Here is a 27,328-nt window from a genome sequence, read left to right as displayed (position 1 = left end):
AATCCGAAGAGAATCAGAAATTGTTATCATTGCTAACTAGCTGTGAGCTTCAAATGGTGAGCGGCCCTAGTACAGATCCCCGTGGGACTCCGGTCAACTGGGTTTAAGTGGTTAAAAGATGATTTCTTCTAGACGCGCACACACACACACACACACACACACACACACACACACACACACACACACACACACACACACACACACGCACACACACACACACACACACACACACACACACACAGTACTGTGTGGAGGATGAATGAAGCCGTAATTTATTTGTCCCCATGTCTCTCATTTCATTTAATTTGGTCTCATCCATTTCATTGTTCTGTGCATTTAATTAGACACAGCGTCTCACCCGACTCTGTCTCTGTGTCAGTCAATTTCAATTCAATTATGCTTTATTGGCATGACAAGCTTTCTTATTCATACAGTATGTGATACAAATTAATAATATATTATTCAGAATCGGAAAAAATAGTCTGTGTCAGTCGCTGTCTATCTCAGTGTCTGTCTCTATTTGTGGGCCTCTTGTTAAAGAGTAAACTTGTTTCTCAGCCTGGCAAAAATTACAAGGTAATTGGTGTTACTAACGAAGTGGAACGTGTGTGTGTGTGTGTGTGTGTGTGTGTGTGTGTGTGTGTGTGTGTGTGTTGAATTTATATAGCACCTTTCAAGACACCCAAGGACACTTTGCAATACAGATAAAATAAACAAACTAATTGCCAAAAGCCTGAATAAAACAAATGTCTCTTCAGTGCAGACATTTGTCTGCACATTAAAACATGTTTTGAAAGATCTACAAATATGCAAATGTGATGTATGTTTTGTAATAATGATCAAAATGCGTACCAATGCAGAGCCGAGTGCTCTTTCAAAGAAGAAAGAGAGACACAGGTACAGTCCTTCTTTTCACAGGGACAAGAACAAAGCTTCCTAGGCTAATGCTAACAGAGACAGACTGTTTCACTCATCCACTGCAGTAAATGTACAGTACAGTACAGTACAGTACAGTACAGTACAGTACAGTACTTGTGCATACAGGTTGGCCAGAAATGTGTCTTTACTGTAGCAGTGAGATGTGGGGAGGTATAGTAATGTGATTGCATGTGTAAAACTAATTAAACCGCCTAGATTTACTTATGCGCTCGGCGGGGAAGTTAAGACATTTTCTTTTAATACAGCGTGGCCCAGTCTTCAGGGCACCGATGCAGAGAATTACATTTGAACAGCAGCAGGTGTTCATTTGTTGGCAACACTGTTACTATACAGTACATTTCCATAACCTTATAATTATTACACCGTAGAGATCCTCGGTGCTAATTTGACTCTCTGGGGGCCTCTCTCTGTGGGTCCGTTGGGTTACATTTTGTACAGTGTGAGAGTTAAATGAATACCGTGGTTCTTCACCGTGTGATTTTCATTCGCTGGGCGCGCTACTTGGGTTGAGTGGTGATCGGTGAATCAAAATGCAGTCACGGCCCGTGAGAGTGCACGCCTCTGAGGGTTTTAAATGCATACCGTTGGGCAGAAAACCTTGTATCTCCATTTTTTTTTAAATGTTTTCATAAAACATAAACACAAATTAATTCCCTATTTTATACTTCACTATATGAGTGTGTCACACATACTGTATAGAAGCTCACAACAACACAGGTTTTCGATTTATTGTTTGGACCCAATGTTTATACTTTTATAAAATTATGTCAATAAAGTAACTTACTACAGTAACTACCCAGCTAACTAGATGGGCTATTTCCAATGTGTGTTGGCCATAGAATAGAATAGGGACGCTATAGGTTTAATGTGTGTTGGCCATAGAATAGGGACGCTATAGGTTTAATGTGTGTTGGCCATAGAATAGGGACGCTATAGGTTTAATGTGTGTTGGCCATAGAATAGGGACGCTATAGGTTTCAAGTTGTTCAGACATGCCATGTTGGAGGTACACACAGTGTGATCTGACAGAGCCACCCGGTCGGGGTCACCCTCGCTTTGCTTCTGTTTCTGATGTCACCATGGTGTCAAATGGTCCCTTTGTCAGTGTCAGAGCTGCGGTTCAGAGGACGTGTGTGGGGGTGGAAACAGAAACTGTGTTTCACCTTCACAGAGTCCCTGGGGGCACATGGAATGTAGTGTAGTAGAGCTTGCAAAGGGATGGAGCTTTTACAGACACAGATACCTCTGTAAATCCGAAGAGAATCAGAAATTGTTATCATTGCTAACTAGCTGTGAGCTTCAAATGGTGAGCGGCCCTAGTACAGATCCCCGTGGGACTCCGGTCAACTGGGTTTAAGTGGTTAAAAGATGATTTCTTCTAGACGCGCACACACACACACACACACACACACACACACACACACACACACACACACACACACACACACACACACACGCACACACACACACACACACACACACACACACACACACACAGTACTGTGTGGAGGATGAATGAAGCCGTAATTTATTTGTCCCCATGTCTCTCATTTCATTTAATTTGGTCTCATCCATTTCATTGTTCTGTGCATTTAATTAGACACAGCGTCTCACCCGACTCTGTCTCTGTGTCAGTCAATTTCAATTCAATTATGCTTTATTGGCATGACAAGCTTTCTTATTCATACAGTATGTGATACAAATTAATAATATATTATTCAGAATCGGAAAAAATAGTCTGTGTCAGTCGCTGTCTATCTCAGTGTCTGTCTCTATTTGTGGGCCTCTTGTTAAAGAGTAAACTTGTTTCTCAGCCTGGCAAAAATTACAAGGTAATTGGTGTTACTAACGAAGTGGAACGTGTGTGTGTGTGTGTGTGTGTGTGTGTGTGTGTGTGTGTGTGTGTGTTGAATTTATATAGCACCTTTCAAGACACCCAAGGACACTTTGCAATACAGATAAAATAAACAAACTAATTGCCAAAAGCCTGAATAAAACAAATGTCTCTTCAGTGCAGACATTTGTCTGCACATTAAAACATGTTTTGAAAGATCTACAAATATGCAAATGTGATGTATGTTTTGTAATAATGATCAAAATGCGTACCAATGCAGAGCCGAGTGCTCTTTCAAAGAAGAAAGAGAGACACAGGTACAGTCCTTCTTTTCACAGGGACAAGAACAAAGCTTCCTCTCATGCCTGTCATCGTCTCTGCCAAAATATGGTGGACCCACTTGAAATGTTCAACCCTCTCATCTCTCTCTCTCTCTCTCTCTCTCTCTCTCTCTCTCTCTCTCTCTCTCTCTCTCTCTCTCTCTCTCTCTCTCTCTCTCCCGGGGTCCTGCAGGATGAAGACGGGGATGAGTAAATCAGAACAGACACCAGACAGATACAGAGACTATAGCTGCCATCTGGCTAGTCTCCTGTCTCTGACTCTAGTCTGTGCATGTTGCACTCTCTCTGTCTCTTCACAATGTGCATACTAATATCTGTTATACACATCCTCTGATTAAAGGGAGGATGGCTGATGGAATTATTACGGGAGAGGAAGTGGAGTTAGCTGAACAAAACGTGGAGAGGGGGGGGGGGGGGGGGGGGGTCCCTTCTTCAGCCCCTACACTGCGTGAAGAGAAATTATGGGCACTGTATTTTGCTCGTAAACCTCAAGTTTAGCGGGCATATACAGTTAATCTACGGTAATATACAGGTGTGATGGTACAATTCGGGAGTTTACCGGAGTTTTCGCCTTTATTTTATATATTTTTAAAGAGGGACAGACAGTAGGCTGACAGGAAATGGGGAGAGAGATGGGGGGTGACATGCAGCATAAAGGCCGTTGGGATTGGGAGTCGAACCCGCGGCACACTGCCAGACTTGGTCACTCTACATGAAATATGTTCGCTGTTTTCTGCACAAGTTCTCAGAAAATGGATGCTGAGAAAGTGGTACTGAAGTGACCTCAACATTCTGTGAGCAACAGGTGAGTGAGTGAGCGACTGGGACATTTCCTTTTGTGCAAATTATGAGCTGGGAGCAAACTGTTGCTATGGAGACAGAGTTAGAGATGGAGAGTCACGTAGTGGAGAGAGGACGACGGAGAACACACACCTGCTGCTGATGGAATGCTCTAGCGCAGGCGGTGATGGAAAGTAACTAAGTACATTTACTAGTACAGTACAGTACTTAAGTACTGATGGATGGGTTACTATAAGTAGAGTTGATTGAACGGTTGGATAATTAGATCCATGAGGAACTGTGGATAAGTAATATATACATTTTCCTACCACATTACATCTTAGAGGCATACATTGTACTGTTACTCGATTTCAACTAGCGTATTTGAACACTTTAGTTACAAGCTACTTTGAAGACTATTACAAAACATACATACATTCACCACGTCAGTTCTATTTGGCTATTTGAAAATGGGCACGCGCACGCGCACGCTGTTTGTGCTGTGCAGCCCCTCTGGGGCAGATATGAGAGTAAATGACTACAGTGATTGTGGTAGATAGACTGTGCATGTGTGCGTAATATCCACAGCGAGAGGATAATGTGTTTGCTAATCGCACACCAGAGAGACACACACACACACACACACACACACACACACACACACACACACACACACACACAGGCTGCCAGCTGCACTGCTATAACCCTTAACCAGTCTTTTCACAGATACTGCATAATAACAGTGTTCCCTCGGGTCCTCAAGTCAAATCCTGTTGTGAGAAAGTTGTGATTCATTCACACACAGATCTGTGATCACAGTTATCACTCATTCACACACACACACGCGCACACACACACGCACACACACACACACACACACACACACACACACACACACACACACACACACGCACGCACGCACGCACGCAAGCATGTGCGTGCGTGCGTGCGTGCATGTTTTCATCTCCACAGCAGTGGAAGTGATAATAATCATTGCAGACGCCACATTAAGGAAGACTGAGATCTATCAGCAAATGTGTTATTTAAGCATTTGATGACAACAGCTGGTCTACAGGTCTACAATGTGATGCAGCACAACACATTGTAGAGCCTATTTAAGTCTATTATACTAAACATATTGCCTGTGTTTATTCTACTTTTGGATCACTGGATGTTAGCCATCATCTTACAAATAAGGAGAAATAAGGAATGACGTGATAACGGTGCATGGCATGGCTAGCCACCTAGACAAGTATCTGTGAGAGTGTCTGTGGCTAATCTCGCAATACAACTGGCACTGTTTTTATTTTTCCAGGTAGCCTACTATAGATTTAGGAATGTTGTGTCACAGTGTGAGAAGTGTTTTCTCACATGCAGCTACATTATCTATCATTCAAATATCCATGCACTTGGTTGATGGCATTTCATATGCAAGAATAAGGTGGCGCACACAAAGGGATAATGACAATAATTGCCCCCGTTTTAGGGGAGCTAATTTAAGCTAATTTAGACCCCTTGCTAAGCGTTCATTAACTGTTAACTTGTTTTCATTTGATCTAATAGCTCCCATTATGAGGATTTTATTCAGTTCAATTTAATGACTTAAGAGAAGAGAAGAGCTTCCATCCATCCATCCATCCATCCATGCTTTTGTGGAATCGGGTTGTGGGGGCAACAGTTCCAACAGAGATTTCCAGCCTTTCCCTTTCCAGAGGCAAAATTAGAAACTTCCTCATGGGGGATCCCAAGGTGTTCCCAGGCCAGTGTGGAGATGTAATCCCCCTGGACCATCTGGTCCTTGGTCTGCCAGGGGGTCTCTTCCCAGTGAGGACCTCCCTAGGGAGACACTCGGGAGGCATCCGAACTAGATGCCCAAACCATCTAAGATGACTCCTTTCCAATTATGTCTCTAATGGAGAGGCCGGCCACCCTTCAAAGAACTCATTTTGGCTGCTTGCAAAACGTATATGCTTGGGGTAGAGATCTACACAAAATATATTTGCCAAAAATAGCCAATCTACAAGCTATATTTGAGCAGAATATTTGGCTATTCTTGCGGAATGTTTGCCTATTATGACAAGCCCAGAATATGAATCTTAAGGCTGCTTCAGACAGCACAGACAGTCGGCCGTCGGCCAGTTTGAAAGCATCGGGAGCTTGTCGGCAGGAGACTCCTTCACGGGACCGCGCCCACGTAAAAACACTTGCGTTGAAAATAACATTATTAACACCTGCGTGGGTTTGAAATGCCGCACCCAAGCTGTGCTACTCATACACTGAGTTGGCGGAGCCCTGCAGGATCGAAACCGAGGACATGGGGTCTCCAAAATCAGCATGGTTCCTCCTCTGGGGCAGCAGGTGGATTAGAAATAGTGTAAGAGCATCCATCCTTCTGTTCAGTTACATGTAGACATTACCATGATGTGAGCAGTCAAGTGAGTCAACATTAATCTATTTAGTTTTGTAACATTCGTTCTGTTTCCATGGCTCAGAATACCAACCAAAATGTATGTTAACACCCCCCTCCCCCCTTGTTCTAATTAGCCAATTGCATTTCATGTGATTTGAACATGGAGCCCTTTCTGAATCAGTCTATAATAATCTATCTCCCCATTTCCTGTCAGCCTACTGTCTATCCCTCCATAAAAAAAACAATATATAAAATAAAGGCGAAAGCCACAAATAAACTCAGGACAGCTACGCTCCTTTATTACATTTGTACGCACAGGAGAAGGCTATGCATGCAACAATGGTTGCTGCATGCGCTGCGCCCCCATGTTTTATTAATAGTGGGGATTACAAAAAAGCTTTTCCTGAGAATCCAGCCATTAGTCATTCCCATTAACACGAATATCCACTCTTAAGTGGGGTATCATGCCGGAGGCTGCATTTCCGCTTACATAATGTCAAGGGTGGAACAGGTAGAGAGAGAGAGAGAGAGAGAGAGAGAGAGAGAGAGAGAGAGAGAGAGAGAGAGAGAGAGAGAGAGAGAGAGAGAGAGAGAGAGAGAGAGAGAGACAGACACGTGTGAAAAACTAATGATACACCACTGCAGTTTAATGAAGGTGTGAATCATGGACATTTGTATCATTATTGCAATTCCGGATCTCATGGGAGGGCCTGGGGAGGAGAGAGGGATCTATTCCATGACTTCCATGGGAGGGCCTGGGGAGGAGAGAGGGATCTATCCCATATGACTTCCATGACCACTTCAACTAGACTTCAACTAGACTTAGTAGTAACCAGTAGTAACCAGTTGACATGCATGGGCAGTCTTTTATGTCTTCTTTCACCAAGTATCTTCGCCGATCTACAAGTCTACAACGAGTCCTGCCCGTGACAAAGAATAAATTGCCATTGTAGTGCCGCATAGTACCGCTAAAATACAGTCCAGTCCTGTACAAGCCTTCAATATCCCAGAGAGAGAGAGTATGGAACATTACGTTCTCCTCTGCATGTAGACGCATTATTCATATCTTGCTAAAGTAGCCTTAAGCATGATCAGACATTTGATGACTGCAGGCATGCAGGCATTTACGGTAAGTATTAGCGAGATGGCACTCCTGATGCACGGCCCTACCCGCTGGGCCTCTACTCAACGATGCACGGCCCTACCCGCTGGGCCTCTACTCAACGATGCACGGCCCTACCCGCTGGGCCTCTACTCAACGATGCACGGCCCTACCTGGTGGGCCTCTACTCAACAATGCACGGCCCTACCCGCTGGGCCTCTACTCAACGATGCACGGCCCTACCCGCTGGGCCTCTACTCAACAATGCACGGCCCTACCTGGTGGGCCTCTACTCAACAATGCACGGCCCTACCCGCTGGGCCTCTACTCAACGATGCACGGCCCTACCCGCTGGGCCTCTACTCAACGATGCACGGCCCTACCTGGTGGGCCTCTACTCAACGATGCACGGCCCTACCCGCTGGGCCTCTACTCAACAATGCACGGCCCTACCTGGTGGGCCTCTACTCAACAATGCACGGCCCTACCCGCTGGGCCTCTACTCAACGATGCACGGCCCTACCTGGTGGGCCTCCACTCAACAATGCACGGCCCTACCTGGTGGGCCTCTACTCAACAATGCACGGCCCTACCCGCTGGGCCTCTACTCAGCGATGCACGGCCCTACCCGCTGGGCCTCTACTCAGCGATGCACGGCCCTACCCGCTGGGCCTCTACTCAGCGATGCACGGCCCTACCCGGTGGGCCTCTACTCAACGATGCACGGCCCTACCCGCTGGGCCTCTACTCAACGATGCACGGCCCTACCCGCTGGGCCTCTACTCAACGATGCACGGCCCTACCTGGTGGGCCTCTACTCAACGATGCACGGCCCTACCTGGTGGGCCTCTACTCAACGATGCACGGCCCTACCTGGTGGGCCTCTACTCAACGATGCACGGCCCTACCTGGTGGGCCTCTACTCAACGATGCACGGCCCTACCCGCTGGGCCTCTACTCAACGATGCACGGCCCTACCCGCTGGGCCTCTACTCAACGATGCACGGCCCTACCCGCTGGGCCTCTACTCAACGATGCACGGCCCTACCCGCTGGGCCTCTACTCAACGATGCACGGCCCTACCTGATGGGCCTCTACTCAACGATGCACGGCCCTACCTGGTGGGCCTCTACTCAACGATGCACGGCCCTACCTGGTGGGCCTCTACTCAACGATGCACGGCCCTACCCGCTGGGCCTCTACTCAACGATGCACAGCCCTACCAGGTGGGCCTCTACTCAACGATGCACAGCCCTACCTGGTGGGCCTCTACTCAACGATGCACGGCCCTACCCGCTGGGCCTCTACTCAACGATGCACGGCCCTACCTGGTGGGCCTCTACTCAACGATGCACGGCCCTACCCGCTGGGCCTCTACTCAACGATGCACAGCCCTACCCGTTGGGCCTCTACTCAACGATGCACGGCCCTACCCGCTGGGCCTCTACTCAACGATGCACAGCCCTACCCGCTGGGCCTCTACTCAACGATGCACGGCCCTACCCGCTGGGCCTCTACTCAACGATGCACGGCCCTACCTGGTGGGCCTCTACTCAACGATGCACGGCCCTACCTGGTGGGCCTCTACTCAACGATGCACGGCCCTACCTGGTGGGCCTCTACTCAACGATGCACGGCCCTACCTGGTGGGCCTCTACTCAACGATGCACGGCCCTACCCGCTGGGCCTCTACTCAACGATGCACGGCCCTACCTGGTGGGCCTCTACTCAACGATGCACGGCCCTACCCGCTGGGCCTCTACTCAACGATGCACGGCCCTACCTGGTGGGCCTCTACTCAACGATGCACGGCCCTACCTGGTGGGCCTCTACTCAACGATGCACGGCCCTACCTGGTGGGCCTCTACTCAACGATGCACGGCCCTACCCGCTGGGCCTCTACTCAACGATGCACGGCCCTACCTGGTGGGCCTCTACTCAACGATGCACGGCTCTACCTGGTGGGCCTCCACTGAACGTATAGGTTCATGTGCATTAAGCCATTAAAGTAGTCCATGTCCTTCCATGTTGTCAGAGTAGTATTACCCTCACATTGACATGACTCTGTATCACTCACATATAGTATTATACCCTCACATTGACATGACTCTGTATCACTCACATATAGTATTATACCCTCACATTGACATGACTCTGTATCACTCACATAGTCAGGGCTGCACATAAGTGGTGCGCCACCGCGCATGCGTCGTCAAAATTCAAAATGCGCTGTCAATCAAGCGCCGGGAAGCGCTTCTGCGTACCAACAGCCGGGGCCGCCTAGAATGATTATTATGGCCAGAATACTAGTAAATTCTGTGGCGAGAGCATTTTCCACCGACTGCCACTCAAAGTGGCTACTGGCCCAATCACAGCGCGTCCTTACTCAAAAGGGGGAGGATTCCATGCTGCTTTCTGCTGGGAGCCTGGGAGGAGACGGAGGGCGGTTGACAGGAAAACCTGACACAAATAGTTTCGTCTTCTCCGTTTCAGATAGCAAACTACTGTAGTCCCCGGTGTAGAAGGGCATGCTTTGGATGCTTTGCACTCTTCCCATTTGCCGCTGTGCTTGTGTTTGTTTTCCGGCTGTTGGAGCAGCATGGTTGCTCGTGTGCGATGCCGTCTCAAAACCCGAATCCGAGGCAGAAACCATATTAGCGTCTCTCACAGCCTAGGCACCGGCCACCGACTTTTTACGGGTAGGCCTACTAAGGTTTTAGTTCCGACATAGTGGAGTGGGAAGAGTTTAAAGCATTGCGGACTGGCACTGCTGCTGCCCAACATGAACACCGTGTCTCGACATACTGTGCCTTATTATCGTAAAGTCGGGTAGTGTACACTGTTTATTTTTGCACCGAGGAGCCATGTGTGTCTGACTGTCTGACTACGCACGTCGCCTCAGCTAAAAACAAAAGGGAACTAGGGAAGCCTGATGTATGCTTCGCCGTACGATGTGTCGCATGTTAAAAAAATCACACACGTGTGAACTGAGTGGTGCAATTCCCCCCCCCCCCCCCCTCTCTCTCTCTCTCTCTCTCTCTCTCTCTCTCTCTCTCTCACTCTCTCTCATTAGAGTCACTACCCCTCTCACTGTTTCTGGCGCCCCCTACTGCTATTATTAAGTCACATACTCATGCTCACACAGACAGACAGACACACACACAAACAAACAAACACACAGACACACACACAAACAAACAGGTACGAGGACATTGCAAGCTGGTTGTAGGAGTGGTTTGCACCACTCAAAAATAGCTGATCTGCAAGCTCACAACGTGTCGCAACACGTTGTGAGCTAGTAGATTGGTTATTTAAATACAAAATAATAAAAAATCTAAATATTGCTTTGATGCTCATATTATCCTTAGGAAGTATTAAGTTGTTAACTTGTTTTTATTATAATATGCATTCCATAGGGCTGGACCACACATGGACCTAAATTTTAGCAAATTTATATATTTTTAATAATGGGATGAATCTACAACAAGAGCCATTCTAGGGCTAAATCAAGAGTTGCAATACCCTCCATTGACTCCCCACTCATCCAATAAATATTGTTTTGCTATAAGTTATTCATCCCTCTTTTATCCATCCGGCGAGACGGGTCGCCACATTTTAGGAGCACCAAGCAACTCCTCCAGGTGCTCCTCTGAGTACTAGACCAAAAAAGTTGTGTGCAGCCCTGCACATAGTAGTATCACCCTCACATTGACATGGCTCTGTATCACTCACATATAGTATTATACCCTCACATTGACATGACTCTGCCTCTGTATCACTCATAGTAGTATCACCATCACATTGACATGACTCTGCCTCTGTATCACTCATAGTAGTATCACCCTCACATTGACATGACTCTGCCTCTGTATCACTCATAGTAGTATCACCCTCACATTGACATGACTCTGCCTCTGTATCACTCATAGTAGTATCACCATCACATTGACATGACTCTGCCTCTGTATCACTCATAGTAGTATCACCATCACATTGACATGACTCTGCCTCTGTATCACTCATAGTAGTATCACCCTCACATTGACATGACTCTGCCTCTGTATCACTCATAGTAGTATCACCATCACATTGACATGACTCTGCCTCTGTATCACTCATAGTAGTATCACCATCACATTGACATGACTCTGCCTCTGTATCACTCATAGTAGTATTACCCTCACATTGACATGACTCTGCCTCTGTATCACTCATAGTAGTATCACCATCACATTGACATGACTCTGCCTCTGTATCACTCATAGTAGTATCACCATCACATTGACATGACTCTGCCTCTGTATCACTCATAGTAGTATCACCCTCACATTGACATGACTCTGCCTCTGTATCACTCATAGTAGTATCACCATCACATTGACATGACTCTGCCTCTGTATCACTCACAGTAGTATCACCCTCACATTGACATGACTCTGTATCACTCACATAGTAGTATTACCCTCACATTGACATGACTCTGCCTCTGTATCACTCACAGTAGTATCACCCTCACATTGACATGACTCTGTATCACTCACATAGTAGTATCACCCTCACCTTGACATGACTCTGCCTCTGTATCACTCACATAGTAGTATCACCCTCACATTGACATGACTCTGCCTCTGTATCACTCATAGTAGTATCACCATCACATTGACATGACTCTGCCTCTGTATCACTCATAGTAGTATCACCATCACATTGACATGACTCTGCCTCTGTATCACTCATAGTAGTATCACCATCACATTGACATGACTCTGCCTCTGTATCACTCATAGTAGTATCACCATCACATTGACATGACTCTGCCTCTGTATCACTCATAGTAGTATCACCCTCACATTGACATGGCTCTGCCTCTGTATCACTCACAGTAGTATTACCATCACATTGACATGACTCTGCCTCTGTATCACTCATAGTAGTATTACCATCACATTGACATGACTCTGCCTCTGTATCAATATAGCCTGCGGTGTTGGACCTTAAGGTGTGGGGTTGGTCCATTAAGCCTCACAGCCGGAGAGCTGCACAGAGCTCAGGTTCTGTAAATGCTAAAAGTTCAAAGGTTATCTCTACCTTGTCACGGGTAATTCAATATAAACCCTATCGGCAGGGGAAACAAAAAAAAGTGCTGTTATTAGAATGGCCCCTGAGCTAAAAATGTGATTATTGCATTACATGCACACACACACACACATACAGAACACGTATGCACGCATGCACGCAAGACACGCACGCACACAAAGCTTCTGGTATGATTAATGTGAGGAGTCCAGCAATCCCAGATTCTCTTTTCATTATACGATGCTGTCTTAACAGAAACCTCTTATCTCCATATTCTAACTTGCCACGCTTTGTTTTTCATAAATTTGCGCCCTATACTTCGTCACACTACGGTGTCACACATCCCAGCCGATCGGCTGTTCATGTGAAATGTGGAATTTGTCATCCTGAAAAGTGTATATAACAACCGATTTGGACATACAAGGTTTCTATCTGACAGCAATGATTACATTCTTCATAGAAATCCGAAACAAAGGGACTAAGATTAAACACCTTTCCTTCATGTTCTCTCATTAGTCTCTCTCTCTCTCTCTCTCTCTCTCTCTCTCTCTCTCTCTCTCTCCCTCCCCTACATGCAACTCATCCGGGACAAGGTCGTTTAGGAGTCAGAGGAGGAGAGTAGGGAGGAGGAGGAGCAGGAGGAGGAGGAGGAGGAGGGTGTGGGGGGCTATTAGCAGCAGAGGGATTAGAGCTGCTCTTGTCATTGGTATATATGAGGTATAGTGTCCTGTCATGTGGCCCCTCATTCACCATCTAATGGGCCTCCCTGCTGGAGGCCCCTGGATCTATTCTCATTACAGGACTATAGTAGCCTGCTGCACGAGATGGGGAGAGAGAGAGAGAGAGACAATGGACAACACAGAGGGGAAGAGATGTGTGTCTGTTACTCAGGTGGTTCTCACAAACATGCGCGCGCACGCACGCACATTATACAGTTCTGTATATAAGCTCGAGTCAGGACACATTCACCGCATGTGTGTGGCACATGATTGCATTTGGCTTTCATCATCCAAGAGTGTGTGTGTGTGTGTGTGTGTGTGTGTGTGTGTGTGTGTGTGTGTGTGTGTGTGTGTGTGTGTGTGTGACCCAGATCAGAGTGGTGATGCGTTCTCTATCTGAACCCTAGCGGGGTATTCGTAGAAAACTCCAAAACCCATACTGGGGAGAGATTAAAGGTGTATGTGTGTGAGAGAGAGAGAGAGAGAGAGAGAGAGAGAGAGAGAGAGAGTACAACCATTCATCTTCATGTGCTCTACCTGGCTTCGTTCCCAGTCGCACTGCACCTCTCTGTATGTGCACGTGAGCGTGTGTGCTTACAATATACGTGTGCATGAGCGTATGCGCATGTACAGTATACCAGCCTATATGGAGAACAGTGTGTATGACGAACAGTGCAGTTTTATACAAACTCCAGAGACCTCCAGCCCTAGTCTTCACACACGCCGGAGACCCCAAAGCAGCTTTGCAGGTGCAGAGGCACGTGATGTGTGCAATGAGGCATCTGCCGCATGTGATACTGTGTGTAAATGTGTCTGTATGCGTGCGAGCGAGCGTGCGTGCGTGCGTGCGTGTGACCGTGCATGAGTGTCTGTGTTTGCTTTGCTTGTACATCAATTACATGTCACCGGCAACTGTGCCCAGCATCTCGCCCTATCAATCACACCGCTGATTGAGTGAATACTGGGGGCATCACTCAGGTGCACGCCCTGCCAGGTGGCACAGAGGCAGCCGGGTTAGATGGAGCGGTGGTGCCAGGGTGCCAGGCTCCCTGGCATCACCTCTGCTCCTGCCCCATGCACCTTAGACCTGAGACCTGCTCTAATACCCCTAGTTACCTCTCCCTCCCCTCTCCTCCTCCTGCACAGCTGGGTGTGTTTGCTATAGCTAGCGTATTGTGACATCCCCCCATTGCACCTGTTTTGCCAGCTTAGATGCCGTAACAACCCCACATCTGCTACTGTGGCAACAACAACAACAACAACAACAGCCGCCCATGCCATGTTGTCGCCAATAAACAGGATAATGGAGTAAGCACCTGAATGCTATATGAATGCAGAGACAGGAAAAGGGAAAAGAAAATAATGGCTCAAATTGGTGTTTGTGTTTTGTTTAGAGGGAGAGAGAGTGCGAGAGAGAGAGAGACGTGAGAAATGACAAACAGAGCAAACTAAAAGTGGAATATAGTATAGTGTTGCTGTCAAACAGAAACCTGTTATCTTACACAAAAGCATCAAATGTAGCAGATCCACAAAAGCATCATAAGAGCTTGTAGATCTGCTGTATTTGAATGTAAATCCTGAAGTAACAGTTTTGAACATATGAGGTTTCCACCTGACAGAGCACAATAATGTGCGCTCGCGTCTTACGCCACGTGGCCCACGTTGTCATCGATTCTCAGTGAATATCGTGTGTCCAAGTGAGACACACACAAACCGTACATTTTGAACGAAGACAGACATCGTTGTGCTTGGCCACTGACCTTATTCTGTCTGTGTTGTTTCATGTTGTGGTTTTCTTTCCGTGAATAAGAGAGAGAGACAGAGATAGTTGTTGCTTTCCCTGGTTCGACGCGGTACAGACAAGGGCTCTTTTACGTTAACTTTCACTGCTGCCTGTAGGAAAGGCCCGCTGTGATTGGCCAGTATTCGCACACCGACCCGAGCTGAGTTGAAGACGCAGTAACGTCAGTGACGTAATCACAGCCACAAAGCACAGGTGTGAACGGCACTTCTGCATACTCTGCATACTATGTCTATCTGCCTCGGTTGCTATCTTCCATTGCCATGGAAACCCCACACCTGCCATTTGATTACTTAACCAGTCCACTTTTCACAGTCAGTTTGCACTCTTCAGACACAGGCAGACAGATACAGAGATCGCCATGTGGGACACAGACAGACAGTTAAAATGGGTGCTATGACAACATACCTATTATTAGGTTCCCAAGTTGCATCGTTCCCAAGTAGGCCGGTGGCCGACGGGCACAGGTCTAGTGTGCTAAAAGCCTGTGTGCTTGCGCTATATGACCTAGTTCCACACCAGTGCAATTAAAAACAAGTGCCTGCAGGTGGGAAGTGTAGAATAATGCAGGATAAACGCACGCATGCACACGGGCACGCAGGCACGCACACACACACACACACACACACGCACAAACACACAAACACACACACACACACGTGCGTGTGTGCGTGTGTTCACGTATTGGCCTGCATAGCCACACGCGATGGCACCGTCGCAACCCCCCTCAGTAACCCATGCCTGGAGCAACGTCATCATGGAAATGGATGGACATAGCCATAAGCGTTGTACACATGCATATAGTGTCCTTTACCTTTCCTCCTGGAGTCCCGTCTCACGCTGCTGGGCCTGGACGCTGGCTGGAGCTCGGTCTCTGTTGACATCCTCAGGCTCCAACTGGGCTAAGCCTCCGCTGCGCGTGGGGCTCCGCTGGGCTCCGAGGGGTCCGTCGTCGTGTGCTCGCCGTGCCGAGTGCGCGCGTGCTGCGGTGGGCGCCGGGCGTGCGTGTGGAGGCGCCAGGTGTGTGTGTGGGCACACAGGCTCATGGGAGAGAGAGAGGGGGACGGGCTCTAGCCCTGACACAACATCCCACGCACACCCACGGAGAGCTGCGTGGTAGAGAGAGAGAGAGAGAGAGAGAGAGAGAGAGAGGTTTTGTTAGGTCATGTTCCTGTCTTGGCAGGCGAAGGTAGCAGGAGTCTACAGTTGGCATGCCAATGAGCCTATTTTGTTGCTCGCGGGCGCCTTGAGTCCATGGTTACCCATGGAAACTATTGTGAAGAGAGAGAGAGAGAGAGAGAGAGAGAGAGAGAGAGAGAGAGCGTGCTAAAGCTTTTGGGGCGCCATCCGGCATCCTGTTCTATATTCTATTATCAAGCACACTGTCAAAGCTCTACTGTAAATATCCTCCTTCACCTAATGCTCTGAGAAATTATGCATTTAAATGTAAAGAGTAAATTGTCTTCATTTATATAGAAATGATGTGAAATGAACATTGGCTAAATTGTCAAATAATATAGGGGGCAAAAAGGGGCATTGTGTACTATATTTTAGTGTAATATTTTTTAGCCTATGTACCTACACACATCCTTAGTTATATACTAATATTCACCCATTCTCACACATTTACTCGACCAACAACGACAGAGGCAGACAGTCAAAGGCACGCCTGGTTGGTGGGGGGGGCAGTCGGGGGTTCAGTCAGTGTCTTGCTCAAGGGCTGGACGAGCAGCGCTTCCTCAGATCACCACCAGGCGACCGCCTGGACTGAACAACCAACCCATCGACCCGTCAGGCCAAGTGGACCTCCCCTTTCTCTGCCCTGCTGCCCCTTTCCAGCGCCCTGTGTGTGTGTGTGTGTACGCCCCCAACTGCCTCCTGTGCTCTTCTCACAAGTGTTAATTGGCATTGATGGAGAATTCTGAGCTCTACCACCGCCTGGCAGTCCAAATACACGCGCGCACACACACACACACGCACACGCACACGCACACGCACACGCACACGCACACACACACACACACACACACACACACACACACACACACAGAGTAAAGTCCAATATTTATTAGACAAAGAACACTTAACAGCTTACATGGTGAAGAGGCAACAGCAGGACAAAACAGGCAGAACATCAACCTTGGATGGCAGTGTGAGAGCAGAATGAGTCCAGTACTTATCCACACTTTTCCTGGGCTGTGTGTGCTCCAGTTCCTGTTGATTTCATTGGATCATTGGTCATCTGACCAGTTTCATTGGCTTTTATTGGATCAAATCGACAGGAACTGGAGCACACACAGCCCAGGAAAAGTGTGGATAGACGACAGGCTGATAGTGAAGCAAACACAGGTGAGTGTCATCAGGCAACTGCAGGCTAATGACAGAATGGAGACAGGTGTGTAAAAGGGGAAGAGGTGAGACAAGACAGGCAACAACTAGGCAAAACACGAAACACTAAGACAACACTACAAAACTAGAAAAAGTGCCCTTCCGGGCACAGGTCTCCACCAGGTTATCCACAGATCCGTGCAGTTAGAGGTAAAAACACTTTTCGGCCAGTTATAGCGCCACCTTGAGGCTGAGTTGAAATTGTTCATGTGGCATTTCGTCCTCGGCCTAGTGGGAATGTGGGTGCACAATTTCACGGAAATCACGCGATGTGTTCATGATTTGCAGCATTTTGTTTGAAACTGAGCACTCCTGTGAACTTTGGAAGGCAATCTTAACCAATCAGGATGGAGTCTGATAAATCTGAAAGACCCGTTTCGTTGAATGGCTCTAGAGAGACTGTGTACCAATTTGCGTGATGTTTGGACAAAATCTGTAGGTGTACTGTGCAAAAACTTGTTTTGCACAAAGCGGCCTCCTGGTGGCGCTATAACAGGCCGTTCTGGAAAGTTTGGGGCAGAGGTTCATCGTTGGCATCCAGGGAGTGTGTGTGCAAAATTTGGCATCGACCGGGTTGTTTTGCACAAAGCGGCCTCCTGGTGGCGCTATAACAGGCCGTTCTGGAAAGTTTGGGGCAGAGGTTCATCGTTGGCATCCAGGGAGTGTGTGTGCAAAATTTGGCATCGACCGGGTTAACGGTGGCCGAGATTAGCTGTTCACGGACACACGGACGGACACACGGACGGACACACAAACGGACGGACGGAGTGCAAAACATACTCTCCCCACATGCCTTCGGCCGGTGGAGACAATGAGGGTATACACAAACTTCTACCATACAAACGGTCAAACATGGGCGTTATATGAGTAGTAGTTCTGCTATTTTCACAATATTTATCCATGGAACCGAGTCAAACTACTTCTATGCCTGAACCTCAACTTCAAACAGTTCCAGTTCAAATATGATTATTGTGGAGGGCCCGACCCCCAGCAAAATGAGTTAATGTAGCATCAGTATCATCTTAGCCTCGGAAACCCACTAGCATCTTAACCACTGCACCATGCATTCATGCGTTCGCTATATATAATCATAATTCTTTGCAGATATATATATAAGCTCACAGTATACGCCACGTCACAAATAAGCTTATATTGTTTTTTTGTGTTATTTTTGAGCGGTGCCTCCGCTCCATGCATGGGACAAAACATTTTAAAATGGGGTAAACGGCCAAATCAATTTGGGGGTCCTTGACATGAAGGAGTTTTAGAACCAGTGTTCTAAAGGGGAACGAGGGGGGATTGGGGGTGGGGGTCTTATTTTTCTCCACCCCTCTCTTGAGTCTTTACACCCCCCTCTCTCTCTCTCTCTCTCTCTCTCTCTCTGTATGAATAGGGGGCCCCTATGCCTGAGTGCAGGGGGGGGGGAGAGTGCAGTGCAGACCGACTGAGAGGCTTTTAATTTCCTCGGACAGAAACATAACAGAGTGAACAAGAAGAGAAGAGGAGAGAGGAGGGAAACGCGAACGAGTCCATTTAATTCCCCGCCAGCGGAGATGAGGAGGAGGAGGATGAGCAGGATGAGGCCATGTCGTGGCAAAACGCTGACAATATTCTTTATCTGGACTAAACACAACTGTGTGAGTCACTGCAATTACTGGAATTATCAGCATAGCACTGGTCCAACCAACACGGATGGAGGGAGGGAGAGGAAAGAAGAGAGGAAGAGAGAGAGAGGAAGAGAGAGAGGGAGAGAGAGACAGAGACAGAGACAGAGACAGAGACAGAGACAGAGACAGAGACAGAGACAGAGAGAGCTTGGGAGGGAGGGAGAGAGCGGAGAGAGGGAAAGCCAGAGGAAGAAAAGAACAGCCACCCCTCCACCCCCAAACCCCTTTCCTTTCCCCCATCTCTCTCTCTCTTTCTCTCTCTCTCTCTCTCTCTCTCTCTCTAAGTCTTTCAGGCAGCATCAAGGGGGGGGGGGGGGGGTGAGTTTCATAGAGGCGGTCTGCTAATCCTGCATTTGGACCAGAGGAAAGAGAAGCCCCCCCCCCTTAACCCAGAAAAATAACTGCTTTCATCCACAATTACCAGTGGACATGGTTTTGCTTCTTTAGTACCCATGCATGGAAGGAGGAAGACTCCCCCCTCCCTCCCTCCCTCCTCGCTGTGGACAGTATTAGAGACATTAACATGCAGGCTGTGCATAACACTTCACTCCTTCACTCTTCACTCTTCACAGTCAGCAGTCCACAGATATAACACTTCACTCTTCACAGTCAGCAGTCCACAGATATAACACTTCACTTCACGGGGCGACTGTGGTACGGTAGGGCAGGTCGTCCAATGATCCATGGGTCGGCGGTTCGAATCCCGGCTCCTCCTGTCTACATGTCGAAGTGTGCATGTTACCGTCATACTCACTCATGAATTACTTTTCATATTCACTCATATGTATTTTTAGAGACAATATGAGTGGATAAAAGTTGCACAGAAGCATCATCTTTTATTTTGGATTGAAAAGATTATTCTAGGTTATTAGGATAGACTACATCCCATACCCTGGAGGTAGCATTATGGAGTGACCACAGTCACCACACTCCATAATGCAGTCTAATGTATTTGATTGCATTGCTGGGCTGGTACATGCAGTGAACCTGCATGTGGGCCGCAGGCGCACGGACCACTGGTTGGCCGCGAGGGTGTGTACAGTATATGCAAGTGTGGTCCCCAAATAACTGGGATTTTAATGATTGATAACATTCAGAACAATGCACATAAAGTGCACAAAGACCCACACACAGTCTGCACTTGCAATACAAACTTTATTGGCAACGTTTCGGTCAAAGACCTTCAGGCATCCTGAAGAAGGTCTTTGACCGAATACATTGAGCCATGCCTATAGTATACGCACCTGCCTCAGAGCAGACAGGTGAATACATTGAGCCATGCCTATAGTATACGCACCTGCCTCAGAGCAGACAGGTGAATACATTGAGCCATGCCTATAGTATACGCACCTGCCTCAGAGCAGACAGGTGAATACATTGAGCCATGCCTATAGTATACGCACCTGCCTCAGAGCAGACAGGTGTGCATAAGACTTTGTTGCCTAATGATTGATAACATAACATGAATATTATAAAGCCATGGTATTCTTTCTTTAAACCTTGAAAAACGAATTATTTTCTTTGCGATACCGACATATAGGTTCTTAAAATCAGTTCCATTGATCCAAGCTGCGGAACCTGCAGTCAATTGAATGATCGTATAACATGCTCTGAAAATGCACGTGGTCCACCCATCTGACCACTTCACACAGCAGTGTGTGGTTGGACTGACTGCTGTCTGTGAGGGAGAAAAACCCTTCGCCTGGGCCGTGGCTCAGCGGTCCAGGCACCTTGGCTGGTGATCCAGTCTGGCAGTGTGCCGCGTGTTCAATTCCCAATCCCAACAGCCTTTACTGCATGTCACCTCTCTCCCCATTTCCTGTCAGCCTACTGTCTGTCCCTCCATAAAAAATATAAAATAAAGGCAAAAGCCACAAAAAAACATTTAGAAATGCGTAGCCAAAGACATACGTAAAGGTGAACGCCTCCTTTGGCTCTGGGGCATCTGTCTGGTCAGGTAAGACCCCAGAATCTGTTCCCAGAAATCATTGTGCACAAACAAGGAGGTTGGAGGGGTTTCAGAGGTCACATGAAGAAAGGGGGTTTCCATCATAGATTCATTCACTTTTGAAATGAAAAAAGGGGATATTCACGACCGGTAACAAAATGCTCCCGCGACCCAGAAGTGGGTCCCAGCCCCAGGATTTGTGAAAAATTAAGCCTGCTGGTTGAGCGGACATAGAAAGATGAACCGTAAAACATGATTGTTTGAGCCTGGAAATGAGAAAAGTGCTGCAGCACAGCTCGCCTATCTACACGTCTACCTCACTCCAGACATATGGCTGCTGGGTCCTCTGGGGGCACACAGTGGAGAGAGAGAGAGAGAGAGAGAGAGAGAGAGAGAGAGAGAGAGAGAGAGAGAGAGAGAGAGTGAGTGACATTAAGCTGCAGTTCCCGGTGGGCAGAACGAGAACCAATTTCTCAAAAAGAGAGGAAAGAAAGAAAGAAAGAAAATAAGCCATTTCCCAGTTCAACCGTATAAATTCTCTCCCCCGCACACACACTCACACTCACACACACACACACACACACACACACACACACACACACACACACACACACACACACACACACACACACACACACACACACACACACACACACACACCAAAATAGCAGAAAGGAAGACGTGGAGGAAAAGCAGATATAAGGAAATGAATGGTAAACTGTGTCTCTAAATAGGCCAGTCGGTGTGTGTGTGTGTGTGTGTGTGTGTGTGTGTGTGTGTGTGTGTGTGTGTGTGTGTGTTTAGGGAAAATGTTCTTTTCGTGTGTGTGAGGCATGTGAGGCATGTTGCCAAATAAATTATGATAGATTTTTTTTATGATTTGTTTGTATTATGTTGAGGTGAGATTAACCGTATAAACCCCACAGGGTTTCTAAATCTCACTGTCTGTGCCTGTCTGTCCACGTGTCAGTGAGTGAGTGAGTGAGTGAGTGAGTGAGTGAGTGAGTGAGTGAGTGAGCTGGCTCAGCATTCTCACGGGGGAAGCAAACTGACAGAATGCTTCTTGTCAACATATTCTCCAACTGAAATACTGACAAAAAGAACGTACAGCTTTTTGTGTTTTTCCGTAAATTAATGCCCTACTTGATCATACAACAGCGTCACACAAAAGTATCGAAAGAGCAGATCTGCAAGCTCGAAACAGCGCAAAGTGACGTGTTTTGAGCTGTAGATCTGCTATTTTTTAATTTGAATTCTGAAAAGTATAACAGTTTATACGGAGACGATATGGAGCTTACGGGTAGGGGGAGGGCAAGGATGTCTCTCTATTTCTTTCTCTCTCTCTTTCTCTCTCTTTACACCATGTTAGTCTCTCTCTCTCGCTCACTGGGGATAATTGTGTTCTGTCCATCAGGCTCAGTGTAGGTGAGATTAGCTCCTGTACGCATTCAGCTCTCTCTCTCTCTCTCCATCTGAATAATGACTACTCAAAGAGAAGACCTAGTCCTCCTCTCCTCTCCACTTCCCCTCGCTCCCCTATCTGCACACTCCCCCCCCCCCCCCCCCCCCCCCCCCCCCCCCACAAACCACACACACACACACACACACACACACACACACACACACACTCTCCGTAGTTCACCAAAGCTCCCAGTGTCACCAGATGCGCGCGAGAGAGAGAGAAACCATAACAATGTACAGACTGGCACAGCCTGGCCATCGAGAAAGGCAGATATAGACAAGCCTGGCTGCCCAGAGAGGACAGGCTGTGTTCTCACAAGGAGTGGTGGAGACAGAGCTCCACTTCTTTTTTTTTATATATATTTTTATCCCACGATTTTGTAACCCATTTTTCACCCCTGTGTCAATCATCTAATGTGATCCTGGCTCTACACACCCTCCACCAACCTAGTCCCCATATATGGGGGACAAGGGGAGAGCAACGGACTTGAACTCATGCTTCCTTCATGCCTGAGTGTCCAAGTTGCTCCTTTACACCTGACAGGGGGGAGTTTCCCTGGTTGGACGTAGCGCGTGGAAGGAACACGTTATTCCAACCAGTTCCTTTCCCCTCCATCAGGCGCCCCGGCTGGCCAGAGCTCCACTTCTTGACTGCACGTGACAAATATAAACACATTAGAGAAGAATACTACCCTAAATTCACAGAAATAACTAAAACAAGATACAAAAAATCGTGGGACTAAAAACGAAGTTTGAGAACCACTGGTTTAAACAACACTATAGGAAGCAAGCCCAAATAAGAAACTACATTTTAGAAACAAGCCCAAAAAACAGCAACCTGCAACTATCAATATTTTAGCGACTTGTACATAAAAAAGCCCAAAACATTGCTTACAATAAGCACTACCAAGCCCCCTCTCGCCATCCCTCCCTCCCCCATTAGTTTTTTCCTCGTCATATTCTGACAACAGGTGCAGAGTCCCGATCATAAAGACTGACACAAGTTGATTAGTAACCAGGTAACAGTGCTACGTACAGTACGTGACTCATGGCATGGTTCACGTCTCTGTCGCTCAGGTGTTTTTTTGAGTTATTTAATTTAATTGAATGTTACCTCTCTGCCTGTAAAACACGTAGCCTAAAGATGACATACTTACGGACAGATACTAATATACTTTCAAATGACAACACACAGCAGCGGTACTCTAAGGGTTTAGCCTTTAACCACTACATCCATAATGTGGGGAAAGCTTTCTCTGAAAATAGCGAAAGCTTTCTCCACGATAAGAGAAAACAGAAAAGACGTCCTGAGGGACTCCGCTCAACCATGTGGGGTTTAAGTGGTTAGAAAGTGTCCTTTGTTTGTCAGCTTCTCTGGCGCGAGAGTCAGGTGAACAAAATGCAAGGGAGGACTCACTCACACACAGACAACTAAACGTCTGACTAGAATCTGGATTTGAAATCTTTCTACTGTGTTTTGATATACGTTACGTGACTGTACACACAGTGCCAAGAGCAAATGTTTTAGACCATGGCATGTGGGACGTTTAACACAGACAAACATACTGTATTTGGTGCAGCCCAGCAATGCAATCAAATACATTAGACTGCATGGCTTATGGAGTGTGGTCAGCATAACAACGACAACTAGCCAACTGCAGAGCAATGCTACCTCCAGGGTATGGGATGTAGTCTATCCTAACAACCTAGAATAATCTTTTCAATCCAAATTAAAAGACGATGCTTCTGTGCAACGTGAAAAGTAATTTATGAGTGAGTGTGCGAGTAAGTAATGACCGTAACATTTTCAATCCAGAGTAAAAGATAACTAGATGAAGTGCCCCTCGGGGCACAGGTCTCCACCAGGGCAGGGCAGGTTGTGGCCTCCTGGTGGCGCTGCAATAGGCCAATGTGAAAAGGGTGCCAATTCCTTTAACGCCTTGGATGGCAATTGGATGATTTGAGGCATTTTGTTCCAAAAATGTGTTTTGCAAAAATCCACCTTTTTGTTCAAAACGGGGCAATACTGTAGGATGGAATATGAAATATAGGACAGATCCGTCTTGAACACATGACTACAGAGATACTGTGTAACGATTTGCGGGATTTTTGGAGTAATATCCATAAATGAGTTTTACAAAAGTCAGCCTCCGCTATAACAGGCCATTCTGGAAAATTTGAGGCAGAGGTTCATCGTTGGCATCCAGGGAGTGTGTGTGCAAAATTTGGCATCGACTGGGTTAACAGTGCCGGAGATTAGCTGTACACAGACGGACGGACGGACACACACACACGGACGGACACACACAAAAACACACAAAGTAAAACATAGTCTCTCCCCATGCCTTCGGCCTGGTGGAGACAATTAGTTTGATTGGATTCCAGCAACACAATCCAGCCACATACTAGGTTTCCACCTAGTCTTATTGCTCTCTGTGTGCGAGTTCTCCCTTGCTGCATGTAACGCACGCACGCACGCACGCAGGCACACACACACACACACACACACACACACACACACACACACACACACACACACACACACACACACACACAAGCTAGAAAGAAAATGTCAGATCAAAGCCTAGTCGTCCCTGGAACACTGTGAACAGATCTTAGCCGGAGAAATAAGCCAGGATATGAGGCAGTATGGTGGTAAAATATTGAGACCTTACCTGTTGGGTGATGCTGAGGAGTTTATATGAATAAAGAATTAATCTGAGAGAGAGAGAGAGAGAGAGAGAGAGAGAGAGAGAGAGAGAGAGAGAGAGAGAGAGAGAGAGAGGGGGGAGGCTGTGAAGTGAAGTGAAGGAGAGAGAACCCTGAAGAGAAGGTGAAGGATCAGATAAGGACAGAGGGGTTAAAGGTGGAGACGAGTGTAAATGGGATGAAAGGTCTGCGAGCATGCAGGGTGAGTGAGATAACGAGAGATAGATGAGGGGAAAGTTCAGCTCCATACACAGGTGTGGCGTTTGTGTAATTTACACTATAGCCACTGTACAGTATCGCTGTCGGGCAGAAACGTCTTATCTGCATGTTTTAACATATTTTGTTTTGTAAAACAACGCCCTATACTTGATCATACTACAGCGTCACACAAAAGTAGCAAGCTCAAAACGTGTCGCAAATCAACACATCTTGAGCTTGTACATTTGCTCCTTTTGCTATTTTTTTAATTTGAATCCTGATAAATAACAGTTTTGGATATAATGAGGATTGCACCTGACTATATATATATATATATATATATATATATATATATATAGGGGCGATGTCCACAGAGGATTTTTATTTCCCCCCCGGCCTGAAAACACCAAAGCGATCGCCTAAAAAAGGCATGAGTTTAATTTTTCTCAGCTCAAGCTTCAAGCCAAGCAGCTTTCAGGAGAGAAAAAGGTGACACGTGAACGCGCCAGTGCAAAATGAAAGCTTAGCGCCACACCGCGCCACGTCACACTGCTGGCGTTTCCAAAAAAACGCAGCGCCAAACACTGTAGACAATTCAAAACATGCACATCTGGAACGAAACATCTTGGTGGACATGGCACCTTAATCCCCTTATAATGTCCTCTTGCCATGGTTTCGTCAGGGACCCACGATGCCCTCTGAATGGGTATCGTCAGGCAACATATGTGGCAAAAATAAGGCTCTTAAAAACCGTGCCAGCCCGTTTTACAAAACAGACATACTTAATACTTTGGCGGAGACCTCCAGGTTTGGCACAACAGAGATCCAGCCACTTGAGTGGCTCAAACAAAAGTCCCTTTCCATGGCGGTTGGATTGGCAAGATTATAACTGTAGCAAACTATACTGTAATATACTGCCACTACTGAAGGTCTTTGAAATAAGTCCTCTTTGCAGGTGGAGCCTACAGCACACCGGGAATGCGGCCAGCGTGTATTAAAAAGGGGGGGATTTTCACAATGCATACATCTGAACGCACCCCACCACCCCATCACCACCACCACCCCCCCCCCCCCCCCCCCCACCCCCTACCCTGAAATCCTTGGTGCAGCTGTCGTTGTTGATAAAGCAGCAGCCATTGTAACTGGCCTGGAGGCTGTTTCAAGCAGACGAGCCAGCCAGTGAGGGATCCCAGCCAGCAAGCATGCACCAGCAGCACAACACTACAGGAGGTATACAATATCTACTGTAATTGTGATTTTATACCATTTTGATTGCAAGGCAATTTGCGAATGATTTCAAGTCAAGCTGCTATTCTATTCTAAGTAGGCCTATAGCTATCTCAACATTAGATACTATGTGTCAACATAAAGTGATATTTACATACATACGGATGCTATTGCATGTTTAGTTAAGTCATGAATAGAATACTCCAATGCAATGCCAGGGAAGGCAAGAAGTGCACCACTTATGTAGATGCACTGCGGCGTGACAGCTTAGCTAACAACACTGTAGAGCTCAAGACTCCCATGCCAGACAGGAGGGTGTGGAGGGCAGCAGTTCAGGAGTCCCGGGTTGGTGTTGGCTAGACGCACTCTCACACCAACGCATGCACACACTCTGTTGTTGTTGTTGTTGTTGTTATTGTTGTTGTTGTTGTTGTTGCTGCAACCAATTTCCCAAATATTGTAGCTCGGACTTCCATATGTGATAAGCCCACTTACAAATGATCTACAGTACTTCTGCACCTAATATTTGTCACCATGACAATGAAAAATCATGGATATTCATGAAATAAGCTTTTGTACGCAAGATTGTTTTTTGAGTGGTGCAGCCACTCCAAGGAACAGCAATGTCTGTCCCTATGTATGTATGTATGTATGTATGTATGTATGTATGTATGTATGTATGTATGTCAGACACCCACTAGGCAGACCCAACATCACTCAGTTCAGAC

At 46.9% G+C, this 27,328-nt stretch overlaps 1 protein-coding gene across 2 annotated transcripts in view; it reads right to left on the bottom strand.

The window, feature by feature from the left end:
• The window catches only part of dab1a (DAB adaptor protein 1a), a 268,746-nt gene that overhangs the window by 70,329 nt on the left and 171,089 nt on the right, over positions 1 to 27,328 (bottom strand). For both annotated transcript variants that reach the window (XM_083768179.1, XM_083768178.1), the window contains one exon: positions 15,817 to 16,111. In XM_083768179.1, the coding sequence (XP_083624305.1) occupies positions 15,817 to 15,886 (70 nt within the window). In that variant the 5' untranslated portion in view covers positions 15,887 to 16,111. The remainder of the gene's footprint in view (positions 1 to 15,816; positions 16,112 to 27,328) is intronic.

Source organism: Protomyctophum parallelum (assembly GCF_964188405.1).
Source record: "Protomyctophum parallelum genome assembly, chromosome: 6".
Taxonomy (NCBI): domain Eukaryota; kingdom Metazoa; phylum Chordata; class Actinopteri; order Myctophiformes; family Myctophidae; genus Protomyctophum; species Protomyctophum parallelum.
The sequence above is the reverse complement of the archived record's forward strand: the minus strand, read 5'-3'. Positions and strand labels throughout refer to the sequence as shown.